Here is a 26,852-nt window from a genome sequence, read left to right on the forward strand (position 1 = left end):
CATTGATAGCTAGGCGGCACTGATGAGTTGGCACTGATAGGTGGCACAGACTGGCTGCACTGCTGCACACTGACTGGTGCAACTGTTGGGCACTGACTGGCAACACTGCTGGGCTGCACTGCAGGCACTGGTGGGTGGCAGTGCTGGGCACTTGTGGGCAGAACTGGTGGGTGGCACTGCTGGGCACTGATTATCAGGGCACTGGTCATGGAGATCGCCGGGTACACGCCCCTGGAGGCACGCAGGAGAGCGCGTTCTGGGAGGACATCATATGACGACCTCCCTGAACTGGCCGGCTGCAGTGCAGCTGTCATTCAGCTATCATGTGAAAATCAAACTCCTGTTTGCTTATTTCATCTGCACCTGACTGGATCATTGAAGTTAATATTCATATAGTGTGTGAAGTTTTTCAACTCCTCCAGTAAACCCAAAAGTATGTGTTTTTGCAGCACAACAATGTGAACCCAACCTTAAAGCTTTACCTTTTTAATTGCTTCCCACCTGGGCCATTTTAACCACCGCCCCCAGATGAAATTTATGGGGGTTTGTTTCCACAAATTGAGCTTTCTTTCGGTGGTATTTGATCACCTGTGCGTTTATTTTTTGCGCTATAAGTGAAAAAAGACCAACATATTTGAGAGAAAAACTATATTTTGGACTTTTTGCTATTAAACATGTCCAGTAAAAAATAATTTAAAAACAAATTTCAGCATAAATTTACACCAAAATGTATTCTGCGATGTCTTTGCTAAAAAATCCCAATACGTGTAAATTAATTTGTTTATGTGAAAGTTATAGCGTTTTCAAATGGCGGTATAGTTACTGGGATTTTTATTTCTACTAGTAATGGCGGCGATCAGCGACTTTTAGCGGGACTACGGTGGGCATTCTGAGACTGGGGGGGGGGGGGAACTAACGTGGTGTCACTGACATTCCCAGTGACACCAATACAGTGATCAGTGCTAAAAAACAGCATTGGCACTGTACTAATGACACTGGGCAGGAAGGGCTTAATGTAAGGGGCGATCAAAGGGTTACCTGTGTGTAGGGAGTGTTTTACTAGGGGGGTTGTGCTTCACTATGCACAGCCATCCCAAGCAGTGTGTCCGAGCTGACAGGGAGGAAAACTGTTTGGAAACAAAACAGTCTTCCTCCCCGTCGGTGATTGTTGGTAATTACCTGGCACCGGTGGGTAATCACCGGCCGGGACATGGTAATTGATGTCTGCAAATGGTGGCGCGGGTAGGGCGTGCATGAGGCTTGCTTGTGCACCCTACCTGGAAATGCAAAATCATGTGTATATATACGTGATTTTGCTCACCCAATGCGCCGTGAAGCAGTATATCTGCTATACAGTGGTGGGTAAGCGGTTAAAATGACGCCCGAGCAGGAGCACTATTGTTCTGGGTGGATGTCATATGATGTCCTCCCCAGAATGCGCCTCATGTGGGTCTGGCTGGCTGTACTCCTGATGCAATCTGTCACCCACTGTGTCCACTGGATGACCGATCAATGTACCAGCTCACTGCATATACTATATGATTACTGCATCCAATCACAGCAGATCACATGACAATTGTAAACAATGAATGGCTTTGATTCCTTCCATTCATTGTGCACAGTTGTGTTGCTAGCTGTGATTGGTCACAGTGATCACATGATACAAACAGGGCCAATCACAGCCCATCTGTACCATGTGATTAGCTTTAGCCAATCACAGCAATACACACTGAATTAATCTATTTCATTCAGGAAAAATGCTTGATTATAGTGGTGAAATTCACTGCTGTCAGTAATCATAGCGTGAAAAAAAAAAACTCATCACCTCCCCAGAGTAGTACAATGGTACTATGCTAAGAGTGTATTGATCTGGTCACAGTATGTAAAAAGAAATAGAAATAGAAAAAAAATAAAAAATTCTTAAACATTTTTGTTGTGTTTTTTTTTTCATACTGTCACCAGTCCCTGCTCACCGCCACATCAGTTATATGAGGACGCTGTACTGCGCTGATGACAAAAAAAATTACAACTTCAAAAATATGCCATGCCTTTTACTAAATACCTTGAACTATCTACTTTCCATAAAGGGGAAATTTAGGGATATTTGCACTGTTCTGGCATTTCCAGGCCTCAAGAAATCAGTACATCAGGATTCAATTTTCAGATCTATATCACAGTTTGTGGACTGTATAGCTTTCCTACAGATTAAATAATATACACTGATTTGGGATTTTTCACCAAAGAAATGTAGCAGAATACATTTTTTTTCAAAATTTCTGGTCTTTTTTAGTTTATTTAGCAAAAAAAAAAAAAACCCCAGTGGTGATTAAATATCCCCAAAAGATTTGTGTGAAAACAATTAAAAAATTTCATATGGGTAAAGTGCTGCATGACCACTCAATTGTCATTCAAAGTGTGACAGCACTGAAAATCAGTCTGGGCAGGAAGGGGGTAAAAGTGTCTGGTACTGAAATGATTAAAAATAGTAAGTTTTGAATACAGGAAAATACAGGGAAATTTAGGAGGAAAACTTGAATCACTATGCGCAAAACCTGACCCTGGGGTGAAGAGTTGCCTTCCAGCAAAACAATGATCCCAGGTACAGTATAAAACCAAAACTACTCAAGAATAGCTTATACCAGTGTTAATTGCCTGGATAATGGCCAAGCCAGATCTCTCCATGTAACCTGAAAGAGCTTGGAGCAGTTTTGCTAAAAGAACAGGAAAAAACAGAAACCTAGCCACATAGATTCACAGCTGTAATCAATGCTAATTTGCATCTACTAAATATTGATGTGAAGAGGTTGGATACTTATTTCAGTCAGTATTTTTATTTTAATTTATTTAAATAACTTTGCAAGGGTTTGCTTTCACTTTGATATTAAAGAGCATATTAACGCTGATCGAAGTAAAAAAGTAAAAAAAAAAAAAAAAATCACAAAAAATACATGAATTGTGATTCAATGTTGTATTTACAAACCCTCTCTCCGAAACCTTCAAGGGGGGTAAATACCTTTTTTAGTCACTGTACGTGTTAAACGCCAGAATAGTACAGCCTCCAGACTTACCACAGAATTTAATAAACATCTATGTGACTCAATCTCATCAAACACCGTGAGCTTTAAAAATGTCATTTATGGCACAGCTGTGCACTACTAGTTCACAGGGGGAACATAGATAAATTTCTTTCAGCTCAGGGAACTGTGCCTGAGAATGTTAATCTAGATTATGGTTTTAAATGGTTAGATGGCAGAGGGGTTCTATAACCGTATAAGTAATCTGCTTGTTGACGTTGCAGAGTTGCTGCCTCAAGCCAGTCAAGTATGGAAATTATTTTAGATCAGACATAGCTACCATATCTATGAACATGATTTAATTTAGCATTATCATATAACATTTTTTTTGATTTAGAGATTTTACTGTATCAAAAAGATGCAAAGTGGCCTTTCTTGCCACTCATGTAAGCTTCTCCCATCCTATGGAACTCCATACCCCAATCTTCCTGCTATCTCCTAAACCAGTGGTGGGCAACCTTTTTTTTCAACTGAGCCAAATCTCGCCAAAACCACGATTGAAATTTATTTTGAGAGCCACATTTTTAAAACTGAAAATACATCTCCCATATAGTAATTCATCCCCCATAGTAATTCATCCCCCATATAGTAATTCATCCCCCATATAGTAATTCATCCCCCATATAGTAATTCATCCCCCATAGAGTAATTCATCCCCCATATAGTAATTCATCCTCCATAGTAATTCATCCCCCATATAGCAATTCATCCCCCATATAGCAATTCATCCCCCATAGCAATTCATCCCCCATATAGTAATTCATCCCCCATATAGTAATTCATCCCCCATATAGTAATTCATCCCCCCATAGTAATTCATCCCCCCATAGTAATTCATCCCCCCATAGTAATTCATCCCCCATAGTAATTCATCCCCCATATAGTAATTCATCCCCCCCATAGTAATTCATCCCCCATATAGTAATTCATCCCCCATATAGTAATTCATCTCCCATATAGTAATTCATCTCCCATATAGTAATTCATCCCCCATATAGTAATTCATCCCCCATATAGTAATTCATCTCCCATATAGTAATTCATCCCCCATATAGTAAGTCCCCCATATAGTAAGTCCCCCATATAGTCCCCCCCCCCCCATATAGTAAGTCCCCCCCCCATATAGTAAGTCCCCCCCCATATAGTAAGTCCCCCATATAGTAATTCATCCCCCATATAGTAATTCATCCCCCATATAGTAAGTCCCCCCTGTGTCAATTCACTTACCTTTGCTCCGCGCGTTCCTCTCGTCGTGCTTCCCGCGCCGTTCTGGTCTTCAGGGCGGACTGTGAGAGGAGTTCGTCACGCTGCCCCGCCTACATCCTGGCTGCCCCGCCTCCATCCTGACAGCTGCAGAGTCCTGACTTTTGGGGCGGCCGCCCGAGAGGAGGGAGGGGAGCGGGCGGCCGTCCGAGAGGAGGGAGGGGAGGTGAGGGGAGGTGAGGGGGCGGCCGCCCGGCACACGCCCGTCCGAGAGGAGGGAGGGGAGGGAGAGGAGGGAGGGGAGCGGGCGCCCGGCACACAGAAGAGCCGCATTTAAGCTTGTAAAGAGCCGCATGTGGCTCGCGAGCCGCGGCTTGCCGACCACTGTCCTAAACTATCCACCTTTAGATGATGCCTGAAAACTTTTCTCTTTAAAGAAGGCTATCTTGCTTCTACCTAGTAAACTTCTTTTTATTTCCTTCATCACCTCATCCACCACAGCTATTACCTTATGTATCACTCAACCCTTCCTCTTAGATTGTCAGCTCTAACGAGCAGGGCCCTGTGTTTCCTCTTGTACCAAATTGTATTGTAACAGTAATGTCTGCCTTCATTTTGTAAAGCACTGTGCAAACTGTTGGCACTATATAAATCCTGTATAATAATAATAATGTAACCTATTCATTGCCACAGTGCAGATCCAGCTTGTGTGACCATCACTGCCGCACAATGTTTCCATAGATGAGACTGCTTGGATACTTTGATTACTTCTCCTGCTTTTCCCTCTAATTGCAGGTTTGTAATGCTTGTCTATAAATATACTTTTTAAAGGTATACTGTATTTGGTTCAGCTCACATTTCTCAGTCTGTTTATAACGGTGTCATAATCTGAAGGCTCTTCAGTTCTTCTCAGGGTTTAAAATTTTTCTTGAAACCCAGGCCCCATCAAAGCCAACATAAATGGCTCTATTTTGTGCTGGAACATCAACTGCAATTGCAACAACCTTGAAACTAAAACATATTCTCCCTTGTTCCAACATCGTAAAAGACTAGCAAAATCTTCAGAAACATCAAATGGTCATCTGCCAGCAGATCTAGAAATTCACCATTTATTTTGCTGTTTTCTAAGACAGATAACTTAAAAGCATCTGGGCACTAGTTGGTTATTGAGGCAAGACTAACTGAGCAACATTTTCCACAATTTGCGAAGAGTCCTGCAAAGGTAACAATATACAATTGAATACAGGCAGGGGCGGACTGACCATTTGGAAACTCGGGCACTGCCCAAGGGCCCGGGGTCAGTAGGGGGCCCCATGAGATGCCCCTGGTACCTTTTTTATAGGCTTTTTGAGTTTGGGCAAGGACACGGGCCCCATGATCCCCTATTGCCCAGGGGCCCCATGAGTTGTCAGTCCGCCCCTGGGTATAGGTTATTTGTGGTTTTTGATTTGCAAGGAACTCGGTATTAGTTTTAATAAGTTTATTAATAAATATATATGCACTGCTCAAAACTATTAATGGAACACTTTTTAATCAGAGAATAGCATCAAGTCAGTCAAACGCCTGGGATATTGATCTGGCCAGTTAAGTAGCAGAGTGCGTTGTTAATCAGTTTCAGCTGCTTTGGTGTTAATGAAATTAACAACAGGTGCACTAGATGGGCAACAATGAGACCACCTCCACAACAGCGATGGTTTTACAGGTGGAGGCCACTGACATTTTTCCCCGTACTCATCTTTTCTGACTATTTTTCACTAGTTTTGCATTTGGCTAGGGCCAGTGTCACTACTGGTAGCAGGAGGCGATACCTGGACCCTTCAGAGGCAGTCCAACTCCTCCAGGATGGTACATCAATACGTGCCATTGCCAGGATGTTTGCTGTGTCTCCCAGCACAGTCTCAAGAGCATGGAGAAAATTGCAAGAGACAGGCAGTTACTCTAGGAGAGCTGGACAGGGCCGTAGAAGGTCCTTAATCCATCAGCAGGACCATTATCTGCTCCTTTGTGCAAGGAGGAACAGGATGAGCACTGTCAGAACCCTACAAAATGCCCTCCAGCAGGCCACTGGTGTGAATGTCTCTGACCAAACAATCAGAAACAGACTTCATGAGGGTGGCCTGAGGACTCGACGTCCTCTATTGGGCCCTGTACTCACTGCCCGGCACCATAAAGCTTAATTGACATTTGCCATTGAACACCAGAATTGGCAGGTCTGCCACTGGCCCCTTGTGCTTTTCACAGATGAGAGCAGGTTCACCCTGAGCACATGACAGATGTGAAAGGGTCTGGAGAAGCCGTGGAGAATGTTATGATGTCTGTAATATTGTTCAGCATGACCGGTTTGATGGTGGGTCAGTGACGTTCTGGGGAGGCATATCCACGGAGGGATGCACCGACCTCTACAGGCTAGACAATGGCACCCTGACTGCCATTAGGTATGGGGATGAAATCCTTGGACCCGCTGTCAGACCCTATGCTGGTGCAGTGGGTCCTAGGTTCCTCCTGGTGCACGACAATACCTGGCCTCATGTGGCAAGAGTATGCAGCCACTTCCTGGAGGGTGAAGGAATTGACACCAACCACTGAATGGCACCCACGCTCCTCTGACCTAAATTCAAAAGAACACCTTTGGGATATATTGTTTCGGTCCATCCAATGCCTCCAGGTTGCTCCTCAAGAGGAAATACCCCAGAACACCATCCGTCATCTCATTAGGAGCATTCCCCAGCATTGTTAGGCATGCATACAAGCACATGGGGGCCATATAAACTACTGAGTACCATTTTGAGTCGCTGCAATGAAATTTCAGCAAAATGGACTAGCCTGCTGCATAATTTTTTCACTTTGATTTTTGGGGGTCTTTGAATTCAGTCCTCTGTAGGTTGATAATTTTAATGAGGCATCCTTGCGTTCCTTACACACTACCCAGTCCATATCAGTATAAATATCCAGCAAAATGTTTATTTAATTTTCTTCAGCAGTGATATATACAGTTGTGTTCAAAATAATAGCAGTCAGACATCACTAACCTGATCAATCACTGTGTTTGGTAGAAATGATATTTCTACATGGCAAATAATTTCCTAGCAGGTGTAGTAGAGTAATAGAAATCCAACAGACCCAACAGTCATGACATGCATGCTGCTGATTCTGTGTAATTGAATCACTAATTGAAAGGGGCATGTTCAAAATAATAGCAGTGTGGAGTTCTATTAGTGAGGTCATTCATTCTTTGAAAAACAGGTGGCAATTATTGCCCTTATTTAAGGAAGGAAGACAGCAAATGTTGTACATGCTGGTTACAGTGCATTCTCTCTGAAATTCTGAGGAAAATGGGTAGTTCCAGACATTGTTCAGAAGAACAGCGTACCTTGATTAAAAAGTTGATTGGAGAAGGGAAAACATATAAAGAAGTGCAGAAAATGATAGGCTGATCAGTTAAAATGATCGCAAATGCTTTAAAATGGCAACCAAAACCTGAAAGACGTGGAAGAAAGCGAAAAACTACCATTCGAATGGATAGAAGAATAGCCAAAATGGCAAGGACTCAGCCAACAATCAGCTCCAGGAAGATCAAAGAAGGTCTAAAGTTACCTGTGAGTACTGTTACAATTAGAAGACGCCTATGTGAAGCCAAGCTATCTGCAAGAAGCCCCCACAAAGTCCCACTGTTGAAAAAAAGACATGTGCTGAAGAGGTTACAATTTGCCAAAGAGCACATTGACTGGCCTAAAGAGAAATGGCGCAACATTTTGTGGACTGATGAAAGTAAGATTGTTCTTTTTGGGTCTAGTGGCCGGAGACAGTTTGTCAGACGACCCCCAAACACTGAATTCAAGCCACAGTACACTGTGAAGACAGTGGACATGGTTGCGCAAGCATCATGATATGGGGAAGTTTCTCATACTACGGTGTTGGGCCTATTTATCGCATACCAGGGATCATGGATCAGTTTGAATACATCAGAATACTTGAAGAGGTCATGCTGCCTTATGCTGAAGAGGAAATGCCCTTGAAATGGGTGTTCCAACAAGACAACGACCCCAAACACACCAGTAAACGTGCAACATCTTGGTTCCAGACCAACAAGATTGACGTTATGGAGTGGCCAGCCAATCCCCGGATCTTAATCCAATAGAAAACTTGTGGGGTGACATCAAAAATGCAGTTTCTGAGGCAAAACCAAGAAATAGAGAAGAACTGTGGAATGTAGTCCAATCATCCTGGGCTGGAATACCTGTTCACAGGTGCCAGAAGTTGGTTGACTTCATGCAACACAGATGTACAGCAGTTCTCAGAAACAGTGCTTATACAACTAATTATTAATGAAGTGATTCAAAGGAAAGCAAAATCCTCAAACATTTTTCAGTTTATATAGTGAATGTTTGAGTTTGTAAAGAAGAATACAAACACTGCTATTTTATTGAACAGTCTAATATTCACTTTTCTTCAATTTTTTTAGAGGAACACAAATTTTATATATTTTTCTTCATGTTTTGATTTGGAATAGAATAGTGTTCCCAATGCATTTGTGTGTATGGAAATAAAAGCTATTAGAAGGATTTTGAGCTTTATTCACTTTTTTCAACACACTGCTATTATTTTGAACACAACTGTATGTGTGTGTATATATATATATATATATATATATATATATATATATATATACACAAACACACACACTATATTGCCAAAAGTATTGGAACACCCCTCCAACTCACTGGATTCATGTGTTTCAATTCCCTCCATGGTCACAGTTGTAGAAAATCAAGTACCTAGGCATGCAGACTGCTTCTACAAACATTTGTGAAATAATGGGTCTCTCAGGAGCTCAGTGAATTCAAACGTTATGTCGTGATAGGTTGCCACCTGTGCAATAAGTCCATCCGTGAAATCTCCTTGCTACTAAATATTCCACGATTAACTGTTAGTGGTATTATAACAAAGTGGAAGCAACTGGGAACAACAGCAAATCAGCCACAAAGTGATAGGCCACATAAAATGACAGCTCAGGGTCAGTGCATGCTGAAGCGCACCATACGCAGAAGTCGCCAAGTGTCTGCAGAGTCAATAGCTATAGATCTCCAAACATCATGTGGCATTCAGATTAGCACAACAACAGTGCGAAGAGAGATTCATGGAATGGGTTTCCATGGCCGAGCTGCCATAATTTTGATTTATTTGAGAATGCACAGAGAAATTTGTGTGTATTCCTTATAGTTACTGTAACACTGTGTTTTACTATGTGATTTTTGATTTATGGTGGTATATCTACTTACAGTATATTGCAAGCAGCTACTTATTAATATTATTTTTTGTTTTAGCGCTGACTTTATACACTTGATACAAATGTCTTACTGCGGCTGAGCGTCTCATCACTGTACTGTGCTTAAAGTCTTCTGTAGATATCCATGGGTTTTATGCCTTCGTTCACAATAAACTTTATCACCACATGCTGTTATATGCACGCATTAACACTGTTGTCTGCCATCTTGATTAACAGTCTTTGGACTGACCTATCACATTGGCGCTGCCTATCAATTATAATAGGACACACTTGCCACTTACTACAGCGTGTAGTACCGCCACGCTAGCATCCCTTTTTATACTTGTTTAACTAAAAGTCCTGGCTTGACTTGAATATATATAGTGAACATTCATGAACTTAAGCTACTGTTAACCCTATACAGTGAATATAAAAAGTCTACACACCCCTGTTAAAATGTCAGTTTTCTGTGATGTAAAAAAATTAGACAAAGATAAATCATTTCAGAACTTTTTCCACCTTTAATGTAACCTACAAACTGTACAACTCAGTTGAACAAAAAGCTGAAATCTTTTAGGGGGAGGGAAGTAAAAATAAAAAACTAAAACAATATGGTTGCATAAATGTGCACACCCTTAAACTAATACTTAGTTGAAGTACCTTTTGATTTTTTTTACTGCACTTAGTCTTTTTGGGTATGAGTCTATCAGCATGGCACATGCACTTCAAAAAAACACTCCAAACCTGTCATATTGTGAGGGCATCTCCTGTGCACAGCCCTCTTCAGATCATCCCACAGGTTTTCAATTGATTCAGGTCTGGGCTCTGGCTGGGCCATTCCAAAACTTTAATCTTCTTCTGGTGAAGCCATTCCTTTGTTGATTTGGATGTATGCTTTGGGTTGTTGTCATGCTGAAAGATGAAGTTCCTCTTCGTGTTCAGCTTTCTAGCAAAAGCCTGAAGGTTTTGTGCCAATATTGACTGGTATTTGAAACTGTTCATAATTCCCTCTACTATGACTAAGGTCCCAATTCCAGCTGAAGAAAAACAGCCCCAAAGCATTATGCTGCCACCACCATGCTTCACTGTGGGCGTGGTGTTCTTTTAGTGATGTGCAGTGTTGTTTTTGCGCTAAATATTTCTTTTGGAATTATGGCCAAAAAGGTCAACCTTGGTTTCATCAGACCATAGCACATTTTCCCACATGCTTTTGGGAGACTTCAGATGAGTTTTTGCAAAATGTTGCCGGGCTTGGATGTTTTTCTTCGTAAGAAAAGGATTCCGTCTTGCCACTCTACCCCATAGCCCAGAATACGGGAGATTGTTGTCACATGTACCACACAGCCAGATATCCCTGCAGCTCCTTTAATGTTGTTGTAGGCCTCTTGGTAGCCTCTCAGACCAGTTTTCCTTTCATCAGTTTTGGAGGGATGTCCAGTTCTTCGTAAAGTCACTGTTGTGCCATATATTCTCCACTTGATGATGACTGTCTTCACTGTGTTCCATGGTATATCTAATGCCTTGGAAATTCTTTTGTACCCTTCTCCAGATTGATACCTTTTAACAATGAGATCCCTCTGATGCTTTGAAAGCTCTCTGCAGACCATGGCTTTTGCTGTAGGATGCGACTAAGAAAATGTCAGGAAAGACCTACTAGAACAGCTGAACTTTATTTGGGGTTAATCAGAGTCACTTTAAATGATGGCTGGTGTGTACTGATTCTTCTAAACACAGCCAAAACCCCAGTTATAAGATGTTGTGCACACTTATGCAACCACATTATTTTAGTTTTTTATGTTTACTCCCCCCCCCCCCCCTACAAGATTTCGGTTTGTTTCTCAATTGAGATGTACAGTTTACAGGTCACATTAAAGGTGGAAAAAGTTCTGAAGTGATTTATCTTTGTCTCATTTTTTTACATCACAGAAACCTGACATTTTAACAGGGGTGTGCAGACTTTTTATATTCACTGTAGTCCTTTTAGTCCTTTGCCCTATTGAAACTTTTATTTAGTCAAACAAATTGTTACTAGTTTTTAGCAGGACACAGGGGGCCCTCAATAACCTCCCTTAGTAATTTATCAAACAAATAATAAAGATGAACCCTTTATTACAACAGTAATATGAAAAAGAATGTTGGCAAGCTCAGCAAATTCAGCCCAAGAGATGGGTGTTTTTGGGTAAAAGAAGTCTCCAAGAAAAGTTTACTCAAGTTGCAACATTTGAGCTACTTTTTATAAATCTTTCCATGCAGGAATCACACATTCACACATTTTCTACTTGTATCTGTATAAAATATATGGAAACATTTATAAATAGGCCCCTTGGCCTCAAAGTGCATGTACAATATACAATCAGAAAGAGATAAAAAGTAAAAGGCCTTTTCTGTCCAAAAAGAACATAAGAGCAAGACTACAGTTTGCCATTGAGTTTATAGACAAAGGCCCATATAGACTAGGCCTTCTGGAACAATGTGCTGTGGACTGATGAATCAAAGATTGAGTTGTTTGGCCACAGTAACAGTAGACATAGTTGGCACAAACAGAAGACGGTATTTCAGGTGTTAAAAGAAAAGACCCTCATACCAGCTGTGAAGCATGGTGAATGAGATGTCATGATTTCAGGTTGCTTTGTTGCTTCAGGGCCTGGACAGCTTACTTCTATCTAGTCAACTATTTGACAACATATCAAAGAGTCATTGATGAGAATGTGAGGCCATCTGTCCAAAGGTAGAGCTTGTACTGGAAATGGATTTTTAAACATGATAATGATTGGATGCACAGTAGCAGATCTACTAATTAATGTCTCAGAAGGAGAAATAGAATATTATGGGCTTGTTTAGTCAAAGCTCTGATTTGAGTCCTATTAAAATGCTGGGGGGGATGGGGGTTACACCAGGAATTTTATGTGAGGAAACCCACAGACATCTTGGAACTGAAGGAATTTTGCATGGAGGAGTGATCAGAAATGTTGGTAAGTCCATGCAATGTCCATGGTGGGCAGTTTTGCAAAAGTAAAATCGAAAGGGGGGCATTTACCAGCTTCTGAGGTCAAGGGTTACATACATTTTTCCACAGTACACCATTATATTTAATGATATTTTTATAAATAATTGATTGAAAAAGCAACATTTCCTTGTGTTTCTATTAAAGTATGTTACCTTTATCTGTAGGCACTATTTGAATAAAAATCTAATGTTTGTTTTCTTAAATATTTAGCAAAAGTCATCAATTTCCATGAGGTGTACTTCTTCACTTCACTGTATATACTGTAAAAATTTATAACAAAGTAAATGCAGTAAAACAATGGCATACCCATACAATAGTGTGTAAAATGCTCAAATAATAACATCAGTTCTGCTTACTGAAAATGTAGTTTATTTTGCAATACACAGGAGTTGAGCAATGGTATCAGTTATTTTGATGGAGAAAGAAAATCGATAAAATGTACATTTTCTGGCCAGAAAATAATAGTCTTTAGGTGATTTTTTTCCTGTTGTCTCATACTTCATTTTTCTGCCTGCAACTTTTGAGATTTTTTCTTCTTAAGTTTACTCGAGCATCTCACATAGGTCTTCTCCTGATCTGGAAGCAGTTTGAAGTTGTCAACGTTTTCTGAACAAAATGTGACTCTGAAAAGGAAATTAGAATTTGTAAGACATTCAAGTACCTTTATTTTCGTATTCCATATTTTTATTCAGTTTCAGAAATCTTAATAGATACAGTGCAAAAGATACAATATAATGTCGAGAATGCGCCCACAATAAATGAATATAGAGTACGAGGTTCAAGCAACAATGCAAGGACCTTTAATTTTATGAAAAATATGTTAACTAACATTGACGCTGTTGTCATTTGTCCCTAGTCTTGAGCACTGAATCTTTTAGTGATTTACAACTTTGAAAGGTGTAAATGCAGGTGTGATTTTTCTTTTGCTGATCTTCATATCTGCACAAATATGTATAAAAATGGCTATAATTATTTATGAATTTATTTGAATGGGGATTGTCAGGAATATTCTTCACATACACGTATGGTATTTAGTGTTTCACAAAACAAACTCTCCCAAATCTAATGTCAAATATCCATATTTGGCTCCAGGCAAGATCAGCATCCATACTGCACAATCACATCTCAGGTACAGGCTTGGCTTTCTAGTCTGAGGCAATCAAACCAACACTCCAGGGTTGATTTACTAAAGCTGGCGAGTGTAAAATCTAGTGCAGCTGTGCATCGAAGCCAATCAGCTTCTAACCTCAGCTTGTTCAATTAAGCTTTGACCAAAAAAAACCCGAAAGCTGATTGGTTTCTATGCACAGTTGCACCAGATTTTGCACTCTCCGGTTTTAGTAAATCAACCCTGAAGTGTTGGACTGTGGGAAGGGTGAATGAGAAATTTTACGAGAAATTTTAACTGACCATACACAAATAGATTGCCTCACTTATCTGAAGCTTTACATTTTATAATCCTTATTGCTAATTTTGGTCACATCTCAAGATTCATTGCACAAAATCTAATTATTTAAACTTATTGAATCTATTTGTAGGTTAGTCTCAAAATATACCTTGTAAACATTTGAAATCCATTTCTAATTACAGTAAATGACTAACTTTATATTACTTGTGTATGTCTTGTTTTATTGTGTCTGGGAACTGAGATGATCAGACCTATCTAGACAGTCATGTACTTTAAATATAGATAGTACAGTATATTACACTGTTTAAGGCTATATATATATATATATATATATATATATATGACAGTATTTTGATGATAGAATGTTTCTAATATGTATAACACACCATGTTAGCTACATACAGTATAAGTCAACCAACCTTTCCTGGGTCTCTCCTGCTGTTACCCGTATCTTCTTCACTATGAGTCCTGGGAGGTCGACTATCTTTGTCTGAATGGTGTACCACAAACTCTTTATATTGTTAATACCATCCCACTTTAATTTGATCACCATCAGGTCTCCAATGTCATCATCTAGTGTAATGAGGAAAGAGTAGGTTCTGCTTTCTTTAATACCTTCAGTTCTAAAAAAAACATTGTGTGCATCAGTAGCAGCAATTCAATGTTTGTAGAACAATGTAAGATATACATACTGGCCTTATCTTATATTGTAAAAAAAAAGATTTGTCCTCTTATGGAATTCTAATATTTCACTATGTGCTTAAAGTAAGTTTAATTGAATTAATTAAAATGTTATTTTTCTCAAATTCTTAAAAAAGGCTAAAAGAATAGTTTATCCTTCAGATATCAGCAGTTATACAGTATACATTTTTTGTTCTGTCTTTGGAGAAATGCTCTATCACATCACTTCTTCATCTGATCTGAAACTATAACCCCTTTCTCTGGAGAGATGCTCTTTCTGTCACTACATCTGTCTGACATTCTGAGCTAAATACCTTCTTAAATTTCTTTCTCTTCTCTCTCATCATGTGCCATTCAGCAAGGTCCTACCTTATTCCTCTACTTTTCTATTTGATCTTCCTCGGAATTTTATTTTATATTCTCTTCATTTGTTCTTTCTCTGTATTACCATCTACTTAGTTCTCACATATCTACAATCTGTCTTTATATAGTTTCTTTTTCTCCATCACTGCTAATTTTCTATTTTGTGCTATCTCTCTTTTAGTTTGCTTATTCTCCCTCTTCTACATATAAATATTCCAATTTCTGCTGATAAATCAAACTGTTCCTGAGTTCTATCACTATCGTTACCCAACATTTTGTCCACATTATGACTTCTTTGGGGGAATGTGATGTATTTGATGTTTGGTGCAATAAAATGGCTCCTTTGTGTGACCACCATTTAGTTCTTTCTATGTCAGTATGTGGTGTTGCAATGACCATGTTAAATCACACATTATGCACATTATGTACATTATGCAGGCATGTATGTCATGCATTATTTATGTTGCATGCATGCCATATACTTTATATACTATACTCCCCTTCCATTAATTTACTTTTCATTTACACAGGCCAACACACATTTTGGTGCCTCGAATGTTAGACCCCTTACTGGGTATATTTGATTCCAAAAATGGCACCAATTGTTACCTATCAACTTTACGTTTTAAGATACAGCATAAATGACATATACCACTCTTCACCCTGGTCAAAAATCAGGGTATTTCAATACATAAAGTAGCCATAACCTCTACGGATCTGTAAAAATTAATCGGTATGAGTGGCAATAAACACTCACCTTCTATTTGATCCTAACTATAACAGATAAATAAATTACACTTTAGAACTCAATGTTTTCGATGTAAAATTATAGTTGGAATTATGTAAACATGCTCACTATATGTGCTAACTTGTATGCAAAAACACAAACTAGGTAACAGAAGAACAAGTTGATCAGCAAGATCTTTTTAAAACACTGCCTAAAAAAAGTATGGAAATTTGACCATATCTAAAAAACTAGAGCAGTCTAGCCAATCCATTTTTTTGAATCAGCTCCCTAAATAACTCCAAGAAAAAGTCTTAAAAGCAAGGTGCCAAGAAAAAAAAATATTTTTTTTGTTGGGCTGTGTTATTTCTCCCATCAACTCAAGCTTCTACTTCCACCTTTTTATGGACATTTTACAGAGGGACTATTTGAACCAATAATAGTTTTTGCCCTCTATAAAATAATTATGTGGCAATTTTAGGTTTATGGAGACTTTATAATGGCACTGATTTGTTAAATATTTACTAGACTCTTTGTACGTATAATCTCTGTTTTGCCTTTTTTTTTTTTTTACTTCAATACATATAACTATTATTTTTGAAGCTGCTGCCATTCTTTGGAAACACACTATATTGTTAAAAGTATTGGGCCGCCTGCGTTTACACGCACATGAACTTTAATGGCATCCCAGTCTTAGTCCGTAGGGTTCAATATTGAGTTGGCCCACCCTTTGCAGCTATAACAGCTTCAACTCTTCTGGGAAGGCTGTCCAAAAGGTTTCGGAGTGTGTCTATGGGAATGTTTGACTATTCTTCCAGAAGTGCATTTGTAAGGTCAGGCACTGATGTTGGATGGGAAGGCCTGGCTCGCAGTCTCCACTCTAATTCATCCCAAAGGTGTTCTATCAGGTTCAGGTCAGGACTCTGTGCAGTCCAGTCAAGTTCCTCCACCCCAAACTTGCTTATCCTTGTGTTTATGGACCTTTCTTTTTACACTGGTGCGCAGTCATGTTGGAACAAGAAGGGGCCATCTTCAATCTGTTCCCTCAAAGTTAGGAGCATGAAATTGTCCAAAATGTCTTGGTATGCTGACGTCTTAAGAGTTCCCTTCACTAGAACTACCGTTCTCCTGACAACTTCCAAACCTAGACACATCCATCGGATTGCCAGACAGAGAAGTGTGATTCGTCACTCCAGAGAATATGTCTCCACTGCTCTAGAGTCCAGTGGCGGTGTGCTTTACACCACTGCATCTGACGCTTTGCATTGCACTTGGTGATATAAGGCTTGGATGCAGCTGCTTAGCCATGGAAACCCATTCCATGAAGCTCTGTACGCACTGTTGTTGTGCTAATCTGAAGGCCACATGAAGTTTGGAGAACTTTAGCTTCTGACTCTGCAGACAGTTGGCGACTTCTGCGCACTGTGCTCTTCAGCATGTGCTGACCTCACTCTGTCATTTTACGTGGCCTACCACTTCGTGGTCGAGTTGCTGTTGTTCCCAGTTGCTTCAACTTTGTTATAATACCACTAACAGTTGACCGTGGAATATTTAGTAGCAAGGAAATTTCATGGATGGACTTATTGCACAGGTGGCAATCTGTCACGGTACCAAGCTTGAATTCACTGAGCTCCTGAGAGCGACCCATTCTTTCACTAATGTTTGCAGAAGCAGTCTGCATGCCTAGGTGCTTGATTTTATACACCTGTGGCCATGGAGGTGATTGGAACACCTGAATCAAGTGATTTAGAGGGGTGTCCCAATACTTTTGGCAATAGTGTATTTTAAATGTATTTATACATATGTAACACATACCCACACATACATTTATATTGATGAACATCCAGTTTAAAAAATCTACTTTTTTGTGTAGTGCTGATGGGAATACCATTTTGGCAGATTCTGCAGAATATGACTAAATTCGAGTTGTTCAAAGCAGCATTTGGAAATTAGATGGTAATAGAAATACAGATAGAAAAGATGAGGAGAAAGATAATACAATCAGATAAAAAAGTAAAAATCTTGTCAAATAGGAGACTATGAGAAATAGGGAAATGTAAGAGAGTATTTAGTTCACAATGTGTCATTTCTCCAGAGAAAAAAATATAAGTATAAGATTAGATGAAGAAGCAATGTAATATAGAGTAATCTCTCTAGAGAAAAAAGAAAGAACAACAGATGTATGTATGTGTGTGTGTGTGTATATATATATATATATATATATATATATATATGTATGTATATAATGTGTGTGTGAGCTGATTTCTACAAGATACACTTTGGGGTGTATTTATAAAAAAAATTGCAGAGCTATTCATCGTGTGAAACTGCATCTACTGTATAAGGTAGAATATACAGTAAGCGCTCGTCAATGGTGATAGCAGCTGAACATAAAGGAAAACTCATATAAAGTCCCACAATTCATGTATATAAAAATGCAGCGCTTGAGAAGAAAGGTGATGATAAGACACAGTCCAGTGAAAAAAAGTGCTCCGTGTTCCTAGTGCAGATGGTAAAGATTTACACTAACCAGATAGCGTAAAATTATACGCATGTGTACATATATCCTGTAGGATCCCCTTCTGCACTCAGATCTGGTCAAATAGATAGCTGGAAAGGATAGACGTCCTGCGCCCTCTTGTGGTGAAAGAGTGGTCCAGCAAGTCAGAAAGATGCCAATCAGAGTAAGCCTTCCCCCTTCACTGAAGATGACCAGGAGATCCCTTGGGGCTGTAAAAGTTGAGGAAGCTCCTCACAGGGAACACAGGAAAGTGCTCATAGTGTAGTAGATAGGCTTTTATTATAAAAACATAGGTGCACAATAAAACGGGTGTAGACAGGTATGCATGAATACACTGACCCCTTGGAATTTAAAGATGGCCGCCGGGCCTCCTCGTGGCACCGGCGGCTTAGTGTCAACGGCGTCCCAGGTCCAACTGACGCGTTTCGTGCGCACGCACTTCTTCAGAGGTGGAACAACTTGTTCCACCTCTGAAGAAGTGCGTGCGCACGAAACGCGTCAGTGGACGCGTGAATTACGAATTACGAACATATTGCATTATAGCCACTAAATGGAAAAACACAGAAAGAAGGCTCTTCTAAGTGCAGTAATTATGGCAATTTATTCAGGACACAAGATTAAAAACGCTTACAGAATGTTCAAATATACAGGCTGATCATTCATCTAATTGAATGATCAGCACAGCACAGCCATCCAAAGCAGTGTGCTTACAGTGAAGCACACAGACACTGAACCCTAGAAAAACACACCCAGCACACAGTTTACCCTTTGATCGCCCCTCATGTGAACCCCTTCCTGCCCAGTGCCATTAGTACAGTGTCAGTGCTTTTTTTTTTTAGCAGTATCACTGTATTGGTGTCACTGGGGATGTCAGTGACACCAAGTCAGTTCCCCTCAGTGTTAGACTGCCGCAGTCCTACAGTTGCTGATCGCCGCCATTGCTAGTTAAACAGAAAAAACAAAAAAAAAACCAGTTTATATACCCCCATTTGTAAACGCTATAACTTCATGTAAACCAATTCATTTACACGTATTTTTTAGCAAAAACATGTCGCTGAATACATTTTGGCCTAAATTTATGCTGAAATTTGATTTTTAAACTTTTTTTACTGGACATGTTTAATAGAAAAAATTAAAAATATTGTTTTGTTCTCAAAATTGTCGTTTGTTTTTTTTATAGTGCAAAAAATTAAAACCGCACAGACTATTAAATACCACTAAAAGAAAGCTCAATTTGTGGGAAAAAAGGACTTAAATTTCATTTGGTTGCAGCGTTGCATAAACGTGCAATTGTCAGTTAAAGTAATGCAGCGCCGTAACGCAAAAAATGGCCTGGTCAGGAAGGGGGGTAAATCCTCAGGAGGGCGAGTGGTTAAATAATGTCTATATGGTCAATATTTCTTCCTTTTCTGTGAAATATGCACTTAAATATGGATTTTGGGACTGGAAAGCTGCATGCTGGTTGTAGTTTTTAAAATGCAGCCTACAACAGCTTTTTTAAACATTATTTCTGAAGTCTGTACAATAGTCTCTTTTTTCTGTGAAATATATATACTTTATTATGGAATTTTGGGCTGAAAGCTGCATGGTGTCTCATTCTGCAATTGTCACCTACAATAGAGTGTTTAAATACTGTTTGCATAATAAGTATGCATAATATTTTTTTTCTGTGAAATGTACACTTTATTATGTATTTTTGGGCAAAAAAGCTGCATGCAGTGTGTCATTCTGCAAATGTGGCCTACAACAGAGTTTTTAAATACAGTTTATATGTCTGTACAATATGGAGTGCAAACAATAGTCTTTCACTTTTCTATGAAAAATATACACATTTTTGTGTTGTTTGAGCTGAAAAGCTGCATGAGGTGTCATTTTGAAAATGCAACCTACAACAATGTGTTTACATACCATTTTTGAGTCTGTACAATACTTCTTTTTTGTGTGAAATTTGATTACTTTATTATGGATTTTTGTCTTGAAAAGCTGCAAGCGATGTGTCATTTTTAGAATACAGAGTGTCATTCTTATAATGCAGCTTGCTCCAACTGCTGCAGTGCAGTCTATGGTATCCTTACAATATTCCTTCTTTTTTGTGAAATTTATACACTTTAATGTGGATTTCTGGGTTACAAAACTGCATGCTTGGTGTCATTTTTAAAATGTGGCCTGCTCTAACACCTGCAGTGCTGTCTATGGCATTTTTTGTGTGAAAAATATTCACTTAAATGTAATTTGGGGGATTAAAAGCTGCATGCTGTGTCCTTTTCAAAATGCAGCCTACTCCAATTTATTTATGGCTGGCAATGGCTTCTGTACAATCGTTCCATCAGTTATCTATAAAATATTTTTTTTTATTTCATTGTAAAACCTGCCCAGTCTCTCCCTCTGAAACTGTGGATTAGCAAAAAGGATGACAAAGTGTGGATGGAGTCTGTACAGTATTTTTGTCTTTCATCTCAGAAATTATCCACTTTCAATTTTATTCCATGATCAAACATGCCTTATATTTTCCTCTTTAATTATAGTATAGTTTAACTGCTTACACACGCATAATATTTCTGACTGTTGCCGCTGAAATAATGCATGTTAATTTGTATTATATGATGAAAATTGTTTCATCTCTCCCTCTTATATTGCAGCCCAAGGAAGCTGCTTAAATACTCTGCAGCCACTGTACTATATGTATGGCTATTGTCTTTGAACTATAGTCCTTTAATTTGTATTTATTTTTGAAGGTAAAACTGCCTTGTCTCTGCATGGAGTTATGGCTTTTAAGTGTTTCTGTGCACTCTGTTTTGTCATTTTATTAAACCTTTAAAACATACAGAAGGTTATAAGCAATAGTATGTATTACTGGCCAACTGGAATGAGCAAATTTTAGAAAACTCTCTAAGACAGGGGGGTGTCAAACTGGCGGCCCTCCAGCTGTTGCAAAACTACAAGTCCCATCATGCCTCTGCCTTTGGGAGTCATGCTTGTATCTGTCAATCTTACAATGCCTCATGGGACTTGTAGTTTGGCAACAGCTGGAGGGCTGCCAGTTTGACACCCATGCTCTAAGACAGGCATGTCCAAAGTCCGGCCCGTGGGCCATTTACGGCCCGGGGGTCGGTTTAATACGGCCCTCCAACAGCCCTCCCTGCTCTGTGTAATGTGGCCCTCCCTTCTATGGCAGACAGTCTTCTGCTTGAGAGCAGAGGGCAGTGCGCATGCCTGACTGCGGCGCGTTCTCCCTGGTCTGTGTAAATGCGGCTGTCGCACGGCCCTCCCTTCTGTGGCAGACAGTCTTCTGCTTGAGAGCAGTGCGCATGCGTGACTGCGCCGCGCTGGGAGCGACAGGGGGCGGTGACGTCAGGGCCGGGCTTCCAGCGTGAAGTGTGTTTCTCTTCCTCTCCCGGCTGCCGAGCAGAGACTTCAGCTCCAGCTACCTTTTACCTTTTTCACCCTTCACATTAGTGCAGGTAAGCTTTTTTTAAATTTATTTTCAATACATTGTGAAAACTCAGCTGTCAGTTGATCTTAATGTTATGGAATGAAAAAAATGTCGTTTGCAATTAACTTGGCATAAAATAATTTATTTGCATTTAATTGTGGTTCAAAGAATGTTCTGAAAAATGTTCGGCCCTCCACCATGTTCACTTCATCCAATATGGCCCTCTTTGAAAAAAGTTTGGACACCCCTGCTCTAAGAGCTTTAAAAATGATGTGGCTTCTACTTTCATCTCTCAATTCAGGCCTATTGCTGCTGTCTAAAAAAAAATCAGGCATTGGAGCCAAAACCTTTTTGTTTCAAATACTTTTTTAAGTTTAAATGAATCAGATTGGGGTTCTTTTGCTATATCTGGACTAATCTGAATGTAAAATGTAAAAATTCAATTACACATGTAAAATATATGATGCCATGATGCCACGATTACAGGTGCTTTCTGTAACAATTGTACAGTAACATCACATACAGCTTAATGGCATCTCCAAAGAGTGTATTTGAAAGGAATGGTATTTTCCACATGTTGCCCTTAAAGTTGCATAAAAAATCCCCCCTCCCTTTCCACTGAACAGTATTTAATGTTTTTTTTTTTTGCATTGGCACTTGCTCCTATGCCCTTTGTTTTACATCCCCTTGCCTATTAGTCTTGAAAATGGCCAGAAATAATGTTCAAGGTTCACCTGTTTTGTTTTCAGTAGGGTTTAGATTATGTTTGTTTTTTTCTGTTCTGTTTCCATTTTTTCCATTTTTATTCATCTGTTCATGTTAGTGGTTCTCCGTGTGGCAGTGAGCATGTTGCTGTTTTCCTTATATGTATAATTTCTCCACTGCTGTCCTTCTTTGGGCTTATTGTGTTGGCTGATCATTCTCTCAATGCCGTCTCACTCTATCTGTCATCCAACAAGCAACGAATAACACCCATAATATATGTAATGTCTCCCCCACAGACCGGGCACCAGGCAGCAAAGATGCGATCTAAAGTGATGCCCAGCTTGACCGCCGGCTACCGCCTGTGGAGGAGAGGAGGATTTTTGGTATGGCATTTACCTATTACTAAGTCTATTGCTTGCACAGCCCAAGCGCGGTCTATATGTTATTTACTTAAAATTTTGTGTGTGTGAGTTCACACTCAAGACTGCTGCTAAAAACAGGTATTTGATATTTTTGCCTTTATTCATAAGCGCAGCAGCATTCTTTCTTTCAACATTCAATGATAAGTATGCATCTTAAGCTAGGGCCAGGGTGTCAAAAACTGGCAAAATGTCAGGCCACTGGGTGGTCAGATGTACCTGACATCAGCAATTTGAGTATCATAGTCTTGTGAATACACAAGTGTTCACAAAAAAAAAAATGTTCTAACCCACATATAGCAGAGCAGCAGAGAAGGAAGAAACAAATTCTGTAGAGAGAAGCGATGGTTGTTGCCTGTTTGTAGAAAAAGGAGCTAGTGAGAAGGTGATTACAGGTGCATCTATAGCACCCTGGTTTGTTCTGAGGCAGCCAAGTCCTTTCCATGCATGGGGTAGAATGATCCATTTTAACCAGGAGGAGACTTCTGCCCCTACAGTTGCCCATGATCAGAAGAGGTGAGTTTAAGAATCTCAGTGATTGATAACTAAATATTACTGGCCAGCTTGTTTTAACCACCTTACTGATAGCTGGGCTTATATTGGTGAAAGTAGAAAAAAAAACTTGCGATCATCCAGAGCTGAACTTCTTCTTGAGTCATTTGTGTTACTTTTGCAAGTGATCATTTCATTAAGCTATACCATTATTGACTCTACAAAGTTGTTATAGTGCTTGATTCTAAGCATTTGGTGAGTGAAATGCTTATCAGCATGTGCACTTCTGGCTTATAATATAGCATGTTCTGATCACTCAAGGGGGTGTCAAGGCAAAAATCCTTTGGTGAAACTTCATTCAAAATGTCCAAATCAAGGAAGCTAATTTCCTTAGAGTGAGAATGGGTATACTAAAGAGAATTGTTTAACATGACCGAGTTAAATTGTGCTACTGTGCCAAGTCAATCAAGAGAACATTTTCAATATATTGTTTGTACAATAGGGCATCATGTTCTAATACCAGAAGTACAAAGGTTTAATCATACATAAAGATAATAGTGAATGATAGTGCAACATTAGAGCCCATCACTGTTCCTTAGGTCTGCAGGAAGAATTTCAGTTCACATTTGAAAGAATTCAGGGTCCATTTCAGATGCAAAAAAAATCCAATAAAAAATTGATAGGAGGGAATGTATAAAGGAATGTCTCTAAAATATGCAGGCTAGCAAGCAGAGCTTTGGAGTGTGTTACTGCATACAGACTCTTGATATCTACAGTTGCAAGCATGCAGCTTGAGGGTACGGGACATAATTCTTGAAATGTCTGTAATACCATATTGGAATCTTTCAGAAATGATGGCATTTGAGAGACAAATGCTTGGAGAAATTAATTAACATACATTGCTAAAGGTTGCAATAATATCCCCTGAGCAGAAATAATTGGATGACCAGGTGGCCTCCCGTCATCCTTGTGAATTTTAAGCATAGAGATGACTGAATTTCTAGGATAATTCACTGTTCGATATTTCATTTCAGTGTCAGAAATCAATTAATTATAAAGATATTTAACAAAACAGTATCGACAATTCTTTTTTAATGATTGGTAGGGTCTATTGTTAGCCAGGTGTACGTGTGGTCATCAGCAAGTTGATCAAATAATTCCATTTGATAAGATGACTTGTCGAAATGAAATTTGCTCCTCCATTATCAGTGGGCAGATAATAATAACATCATTACAAACCAGATTCTTAAGCACTGCCCTTTTGGAAAAACTGTTGAAAGGTCTCTGTTGTTGCATTGCCTCTGGTAATTGGTGGAGAACAGTACTTTGAAAAAGATGTATTGATGTGTTCACTGTACTGGCCTCCAATTTGTTGTAGCCCACAAATAATGAATTTCATCCCCTTGTAGAGAGTGCTTAAAGGCTAAGTTCACCTTTACAGAAAAAAATAATAAGTGCACATGTTGCAGAAAAAGCTTGCATTTTTTTTCCTGCAGGAACATGGAAAGCATTGCTCGAGTGATCAGTAGATCATGGGTACAATGTGGGCTCCTGCAGACATGTCCTCCAGCTTTCACCCCATACCTCTGTGAGGGTTTTCTGTTTGAAAGCCAGAGGACATGTCAGTGGACTACGAAAGAACTCATTAGTGCCCCCACAGACCATTAAAGACCACAAGTCGGTCTGCTGTGGTGACAGACAGTACTTGTAGCTTATTCATTTACAGAAATCTGTGAATGAATGATGTGGATGTGTGGGCAGAGCTCTGCACAACCACTCTGTTTTTAAAAAGTGACATCAGATGCAGAGGGAATAACCCACGCCCTCTGTCACAGGAAAGAGCGGATCCTGGGGAGAGGGTACAGGAGCTGGAACATGTTACATGTTCCGCTCTAAATACGTATCATATTCCAATGGTGAACTTATCCTTTAAGTTGTTCTTTAACCCTAATTTTTTTGCACACATGCTAAAAAGCACTTTAAGGGCCTAAAAACTGGTTTAAACTGCCAAAACATTATATATCTGAAAGCAGAGAACCTGGAGAATAACACAGTGGTAGTTGCAATTTTTACACAAAATTTTAGCAGAACTGTTTACTAAAACCATATTTTCAGTACTAAATACACTAAAGTAAATTTTAGTGAAGACATACACAATATATTCCCTGATTTTTGGTAAAATATAAAACATGAGGTTGTGTTCGTAAATAGATGCCAAATATGTCCGCCTTAAAATTTCACAAGCCGGTGAAACCACATACTCAAAATTGTCCATAGGTGATGCTGTACAAGTCTTTACATCTCATCAATTTGGAGTTAACTGTGAATGATGTCCCTACAATTATTTTTCTCATTCTGGCCTCTGTATCATATCTAATATGTGTGATGCAGTTATAGTTTTTGTATGTATGGGTTTACCTTTGTAAGTACATATGCAGCGTGGACAGGAGCTTTACATTTTGTATTCAATTTAATTTATTTAACTTGAATTTTGTAAACACTGTTTTTTAACTGATAAGCCCCCCATGTGATATGCCAATGATAGGGTCTCTTTAAGGTGACACCAGGGGCCTGTTAGACACCCTGATGTAACCTTTGCATGCAATTGAAGCTGACCAAGCATCTGCTCTGAAATCAGAAGTGATTAAAAGCTTGACAATTATGGCATTAACTTCAGGGACAATCAGTGAATAAGTGTTTGCTAATTATCTTCGCCTCTCCCTGCTGACACCTGCCATGATTACCTTGAGCACCCAGTAGGGGCAGTGGAACCCAACATACATGGTAGGGAGCATGTTACTGTGTGAGGGAAGTGAATCACTTCCACTGGAAAGCTGATAGTTGGCTTAAGCAGATTAAACAGATTCCCAATTGCTATACTGTACAGTTGTGCTCAAAAGTTTACACACCTGGGTAGAAATACTGAAATTTTGGCATTGATATTCAAAATATGACTAATCATGCCAAAATACTGTCTTTTATCGTGATCATATGAAGCCATTTATTATCACATAGTTGTTTGGTTCCTTTTTAAATCATAATAACAGAAATAACCCAAATGGCCCTGATCAAATGTTTACATGCCCTGGAATGTTTGGCCTTGGTTCAGACACACAAGGTGACACACACAGGTTAAAATGGCCATTGAAGGTTAATTTCCCACATATGTGGCTGTGGCTTTTTACATTGCAATTAGTGTCTGTGTATAAATAGTCAATGAGTTTGATAGCTCTCATGTGGATGCACTGAGCAGGCTAGACACGGAGCCATGGAGAGCAGAAAAGAACAGTCAAAAGACCTGTGTAACAAGGTAATGGAACTTTATAAAGATGGAAAAGGGTATAAAAAGATATGCAAAGCCTTGCATATGCCAGTCAGTACTGTTCAATCACGTATTAAGAAGTGGAAAATTCGGGGATCTTTTGATTCCAAGCCAAGGTCAGATAGACCAAGAAAAGATTGCAGCCACAACTGCCAGAAGAATTGTTTGGGATGCAAAAAAAACCCACAGGAGGTAACCTCAGGAGAAATACAGGCTGCTCTATAAAAAGACGGT

At 39.4% G+C, this 26,852-nt stretch overlaps 1 protein-coding gene across 2 annotated transcripts in view; it reads right to left on the bottom strand.

Annotated features, from left to right (window-relative positions):
- Positions 1–12,896: 12,896 nt before the first annotated feature.
- Positions 12,897–26,852, bottom strand: part of LIPC (lipase C, hepatic type) — a 271,204-nt gene continuing 257,248 nt past the window's right edge. For both annotated transcript variants that reach the window (XM_089667695.1, XM_089667702.1), the window contains 2 exons: positions 14,378–14,581; positions 12,897–13,173 (listed from right to left, as the gene is read on the bottom strand). In XM_089667695.1, coding sequence (XP_089523821.1) covers positions 13,050–13,173; positions 14,378–14,581 — 328 coding nt within the window. In that variant the 3' untranslated portion in view covers positions 12,897–13,049. The remainder of the gene's footprint in view (positions 13,174–14,377; positions 14,582–26,852) is intronic.

Source organism: Staurois parvus, unplaced genomic scaffold (genome assembly GCF_062004578.1).
Source record: "Staurois parvus isolate SC_StPar_1 unplaced genomic scaffold, SC_StPar_1.0 ptg000054l, whole genome shotgun sequence".
NCBI classification, from domain to species: domain Eukaryota; kingdom Metazoa; phylum Chordata; class Amphibia; order Anura; family Ranidae; genus Staurois; species Staurois parvus.